This window comes from Rhinolophus sinicus, linkage group LG09 (genome assembly GCF_036562045.2).
Source record: "Rhinolophus sinicus isolate RSC01 linkage group LG09, ASM3656204v1, whole genome shotgun sequence".
Lineage (NCBI taxonomy): Eukaryota > Metazoa > Chordata > Mammalia > Chiroptera > Rhinolophidae > Rhinolophus > Rhinolophus sinicus.
The window spans coordinates 112,862,448-112,868,447 of record NC_133758.1 but is presented as its reverse complement, the minus strand read 5'-3'; the positions used below and the strand labels follow the sequence as shown (position 1 = coordinate 112,868,447).

The window sequence follows — 6,000 nt, the reverse complement described above, 5'->3', positions numbered from 1 at the left end:
TCAACTAACATTTCCCAAGGTCCGGCTCTGTGCCAGGAGCTGGGTGCCCTCATTTCAGACGATTCTGAGGATGCTTGACGGGCTGTGAAGGACCCTCCGACTTGAGAGCCCCAACTCAGCCGGCTGGCCCGCGGGCGCAGCGAGGAACCAAACACCTGGCTGCCAAGCCAGTCTCGGCTTCCAGTAGGGTCCCCGGGTGCTTCGGGGGAGTTGGGCGAGAATAAAGGGGTGGTTTCCTCATCCGTGCCATTATCCAGCCTTGGGCATAAGACTCAGCCAGGTCACCGGAGCTGGTACAAGTTTGCTCTGCAAGTTGAAAGGGTGGGGAGAATGGCTCGACGCAGGCTGGGTCACCGAGATAGCAGTGCCAGTCCGCGAGGGCTGGGTCCTGACGCACAGCGCTGGGAACTCGCCTCTCGGAAACGAATTCCCAGGAACACCCGCTGGCTCCCGCACGCCGCCCACTCCCCGCTCCGCGCCGTCACCCGAGCGCTGGGGCCCGCGGGGGCCACCGCTGTCTGCCCCTCCGAGCGGCTGCCTGCCTGCGGTCCTCGCTGCTGGTTATTCCTCCCTCCTCCCGGCGTTTGGCTCCTCGCGATCCCTCCCCCTGCTCTTGGTCCCTCCTCCTTCCAGCCCAGACTCCCCGCGCCCCCGCCCCGCGAGCTAGACGTCTGGGCAGCTCCGAGCGCTGCGCCGCGGCAGCAGCCTCCGCCCCCCGCACCGTGTGCACGCCCGCGGCCCCGGCTGCCCGAGTCCCCAGCGAGTGCCCAGCGATCCTGCCCCGGCGGCCGCCACCTCCCAGCCCGGACGACAGGCCACCTCCGGAGTCGCCGCCACCACGCACAGCCGCCCGACTCCGTCTCGGACTAATCGCGGAGAGCGGGAGCGAACGCCTGGGGGCAGCGATGCGACCCTCGGGGACAGTGGGAGCCGCGCTCCTGCTGCTGCTGGCTGCGCACTTCCCAGAGAGCCCGGCGCTGGAGGAAAAGAGAGGTAAGGGCGTGTCCGCGGCCCCGCGCCGCCCGGCCCCGCAGCCGGCCCTCCTTTCCTGCTTCCTTGAGGAGCGGCTGCGCTTCTGGCCGGGACCGTGGGAGGAACGGGACGTTTCGTTTCTGAGCTGGGCGAGTCTGCGGCGGCCCGAGGAGGGGAGGCTCCGGGCGCGGGCTGCGGGCGGGGTGTGGGGCGCTGCCGGAGCGCTCGCAACTTTTCCCCGTCACTTTCCTGCCTTCCTGCGCGGGCTTGGCTTCCTAGAGCGAAAGTTGGTGCGGAGCAGGGGGCCGCTCGGGTCCCCGCGGTGCCGGCCGGCGTCCGGGCACGTGCGCCCGCGCTGCCCACTCAAGGGGCCAGGCTCGCGGGGCGCGCCCCCCAAGGGCTTCGGGACGCCCAGGACGCGGGACTCCCTCGGGGGACCTCCCGGGTCTCCCACTGAAGCCGGCTCGCTCCTTTCCCGGGCGTGGAGCTGCAGCCTCGAAGTGGGAGGCCCGGAGAGCTCGCCTCTGTCGCTAACTACCTGTGGCTCCCGGCAAGGGACGTAGTGTCCTCTTCGGCCACTGGGGCGTGCCCCCCCCCCCCCCCGCGCCACCCCCGAGCTCCCTCCCGATCGTCCGCGGCCCTTGTCCCTCCTGGGAACTCCGAGGTTTGCCCCCCACCTGCAGCACTTTGGTCACGTCTGTGGGCTTCGGGGTGGAGCCGGACAGAGCGGTGCGACCGGCTGCAGCTGACAGCTGGGTCCCGGTGCTCACCTTCCTAGGGACCAGGACACCACAGTTTTTCAAAGTAGGGCTCCTATTTTGAAAATCCCGAGATTTTCTCTTTGGGACATTTCTTTTAGCTTTTTGAAAAATTTGACTTGGGGCCAACCAAAATATTAAACTTAATTAAAAAAAAAAAAAGAAAACCGGATTTGGTGCCAAGTGTCCAGAGCGAACATGAGCGAGTCTGGCTTCGTGACTACCGACCATAAACCCACTTGACACAAGAAACATGTCTCAGAAGGTTTAACTGCACAATTTCAAAATCCTGCAGCCGGGTTCCAAGAGTCAGGTCTGTACTTGCAGTTGATGTCATTGGCGCAGGGAGTGGGGTTTGGTCCTGAGCGCGTTCGCTGGGGGAGTGTCAGGGCCGAAAGCCGTGCTTCTCAAACTTGGGTGCAAATTAGAATCACTTGGGATTTAAAACCAAACCGAACCCAAAACAAACAAACAAACAAAAAAACGATGTCTGGCTCCCACCCCCCAGACATTCGGATTTCCTCGGTCAGGGGTGAGACCTGGCCTTCCGGGTTTGTACAGGCTCCTCAGGTGATTTTGTTGGGCCGCAGGTGTGAGGGATGCCAGGCAATCAGGGGCGATTGGCGGAGACGCCCAAGTAAAACGCTCTTCCGGAACATCGGGAGCTTTACCAGCCTTGCAAAATACTGTAAGAGGAGACGGAGGTGATTTCAATAATAATGGATTGGTTTTTTTCACCGAAAGCTTTTCCTCCGGAGTCTGACGCCCCCTCTTCCCTGCTGTGAAATGGTCCCTTTGGTCCTGCTCCTGAATCAGCTGACCAGGGCCGCCCCTCGGGCAGGTGTCTTTCTTTATTTTCGCTGCAGGGACGCCTATCCTTTGCATTAAACTCTTGGAGCACCTCACGCATCACTTTTCTCCAGAAATGTCCCCAGTGCGTCGCTGTTACCCCTTTGAGCCCCAGGATTAGTGTGTGGAGATCTGTTTCTGAGAAAAATCGAAATACCACTTAACTTGCTTGTTGGTCCTGTACTTGCTTAAAGCAGAATGCTCCTGAAAAAGAAGATGGTGAGAGTAGGCGAACAAATGTCATTCAGTGAAAGTAACATTAAAGACCAAAATTTAAGGGGTAAGTTATCAAAAATGAGATATTTTTTACGAAAAGTGTTAAAGACCCGTATCAATCAAATTCAGTGAGTTTTATTCAAGAAAATGTGCTCATTTTAGGTTTGTTTGGCTCTGAGGTATGGTATAATCTCTTCTTGTTGTACTTAGTACTGTCAGACACGAGTTTAACTGTCCTATCAATTCTTGTGATTCATCCATCATGCATATGAGGGGAAATTGAGGTACAGAGAAGTAAAGTGACTTTGGTATAGCTTGTGAGAGGCAGAACCAGGATTTAAACTTAGGCCATTTTGCCCAGAGCCCTCTGTAGCCAGCTGTCTCCACTGCTTTATGTGAGTTGTGGTTTCAGGAGGGCCCGTTTAGGTGTGTGTGAGTGTCTAATGTCAGCTGCTGGGAGGGGGAGGGAATGGACCAGGGACTGGGCTTCTTAAGATGGTCCCTTCTGCGAACTTGGAACAAACCGCCGCCTGGTCAGCAGTCTAGAGCCCTGCTCATAGTTACTCAGTAGTCACTCTGGCTGCCTTTCCTGGTGGCATCTCAGTCACCGACCCAGCAATGAACATGGAGATCGGTCAAGGAATGTTGAATAAGCGCCTTGTTCTTGCAAAATGGAAAGGTCCAGAAAATGTTGTTCTAGAAGAGATCTGGTGTGTGTTCCAAGGAGTCAGGAGTTTCCAATCCAGCGAGCCTCCCTGCCCCACCTCTGAACACATTCTTGACTTTGGATGGTCGTTTCTGGCTCCATGTATTTTGTTTCATAGTCCATGATGCTTCAAAGCTTATTCTGAAGTTTGAAGAAGCCGATTGCCAACATCCATGGTGCTACATTAATGAGACTTGGTCCACGTGACAGCGCCAACATGTTTTGAAATGTTTTTAGAGGTACTGACAGTAAAGATGAAGGATTTCTCCCTGTTTAAAAAGAAAATACTGTTTGTTTTTCCTTTGATCTATGCTCCAGGACCAGCAGCTAGTGTCTGAAACGTTTTTGGCAAGAGCAGCAAGCCAGCTCTAATAGTGCATGGGTGACTATGGGCGTTTAAGGGAAGACTGCCCCACAACTGGTGCCCCAGGCCCTGACATGGAGATGGGACCAGAATGCTGGGGACCCCCAGCTTGTTGAAGGACCCACCTCAGAAATCATTTGGCCCTTGCTTTGTGGCTTGCTGTGAAAGTTGCCCTTGTGTGTTTTGTGGTTGTGTTTTAATTTGGACTTAGTACAGTAGAAATGGGCTTATGTAAAGTTAGATTTTACTGATGGGGATTTGTTTTGAGGAAAAGTCGAGGTTCTAGAATATGGTTCATCCATGCATTGTCTCCACATAAATGCAATTTGAATGCTAGGTTCTGCTCCTCGTATTTGTACTGAACGAGTTCCATTTTGTTTCCTTCTGTCACGTGTGGACATTTGAAATTATAATAAGGAACATCTTTGGTCTTAGCTAATTATGACTAGTTTATTCTTGAACCATCAACACAAATGGAATAGAGTATAAATCTCAGCTTGTTCTCTTTTCACCTTTTCAGAGTCATTAGGTACAGCTTCCTTCCTACACATGTACGTAGACACGCTCGATGCAGTTGTCGAGAACGTTCCCTGAGCAGGAGAGGTAGTTGGGGCTGCTGAGCACTGCTGGCTTGTTTACTGAGCCCAGTTAGAAGCTAAGTGTGGGATTTGACACTTGAATCTCTGAAGGCACTGAAGTGTGATATCAAATGCCTGACCTTGTTGCCTGAGCATCTGTGGATTGCATATGCTTAAAATAAATTTTACTCCTACCAAGTGTCAGCAGCTTGCTTAAGAAAGTTGTATGTAAAACATGGGGTGGGCCGTAGAATTTCCTTCTTGGCTCCACATTATACCCTATTCTGGTGAATTGTCCCAGGAAGACCTGGAGTCAAAGTGTCTTTTCTGAATATATCTGGAACTTCTCATTAATAAGAGCCCTGAATTGCAATTTATGGGACTGATGGTTAGATGAGAATGCCTGTCCACTGTACTTAATACACATGCAATTGCAACCTGTTACTACTGGACTAGTGAGCACACATGGCCTTGATTTAGTATAAATAATGACGTATGTTAACCACTATTGTTTGTCCTTCTAGTCTAAGGGCAAATATTGCTACCTATTACAACTTAGGCTTTTGTTTGCATTTTTTCCTTTATGTTCAAACCATGGTGAGCAATGTGCACTGTTCCGTCCACATTTTGAGCTGTAGGAATGAGTCAGACATGGTACTTGCCCTTAAGTGTCTGGAAGTCAATTAGGGGAGGAGAGATCTATAGATAACAGGTGTGAAAATGTCACAGAAGCAATGCTCGAATTCTGTACAGGATAAAGAAGTCTCTGGTATAGTCTTTGCTTTTAATTCTACCTGGAGAGGGGACCAGCTATAGCCCCAACTGGAAGGAAGGGATTTCTCGTTTGAGCCTGCAAAGAGCTGTGGGTATTCCCCAGAAGACGACGTGAGGGATGTCCCAGAGGTGCCAGCAGTGGCACAGTTCTGAAGAGCCCTGGTAATTCAGTGCGATGGGAAGAGAAAGGAGTAGCTGGGGAAGCTTCACTGTGCTCCTGTGTCAATGGAGGGTCCTGTGGAGTTTCAAGTTGGGAACTGGCGGGATGCGTTTGGTGTTCTAGAAAGATGACTGTAGCAGCCCTGTGGGGATGGGGTGGCAGAGGCTGCAGTGGGAACGGGGAGATGAGTGCAGGCGTGGAGAGACGACAGAGCAAGAGCAGTGAGGGTGCAGCACAGGTGACTGGCTCGGGCTGATTTGGAGGTGAGGAGTCTAAGAAACAGAGAACCCCGGGATGACACTCAGGCTTCTGACTTGGCAGCCCCCAAAACACTAAGTCCATTCATGGAGGTTGTGAATATTTGGAGGGATTTGAAGTGCTCAGATGGAAAAGTCCAGGAGGCAGTAGAACATAGAGGTCTGGTGCCCAAGAGAGCAGCATGGCCTTCCATTGTTGTTTCCTTAGATGCTTCAATTGCAGGTATTGACTTTGGCCCTAGTGCAAGCTGCCACCAGCCTGTCACATGTTCACTGTCACCATCCATATTGAGCCAGGCAGGCTTCTGGGTTCCCCGCTGCCTTCTGGACCAGGCGGCTGTGGTTGGCAGTTATCAGCCACTGATA

At 53.1% G+C, this 6,000-nt stretch overlaps 1 protein-coding gene across 2 annotated transcripts in view; it reads left to right on the top strand.

The window, feature by feature from the left end:
- Nucleotides 1-639: 639 nt before the first annotated feature.
- Nucleotides 640-6,000, top strand: part of EGFR (epidermal growth factor receptor) — a 157,635-nt gene continuing 152,274 nt past the window's right edge. The window contains exon 1 of one of the 2 annotated variants that reach the window (XM_019726356.2): nt 640-993. In XM_019726356.2, the coding sequence (XP_019581915.2) occupies nt 906-993 (88 nt within the window). In that variant the 5' untranslated portion in view covers nt 640-905. The remainder of the gene's footprint in view (nt 994-6,000) is intronic. The other variant, XM_019726357.2, reaches the window with a different exon arrangement.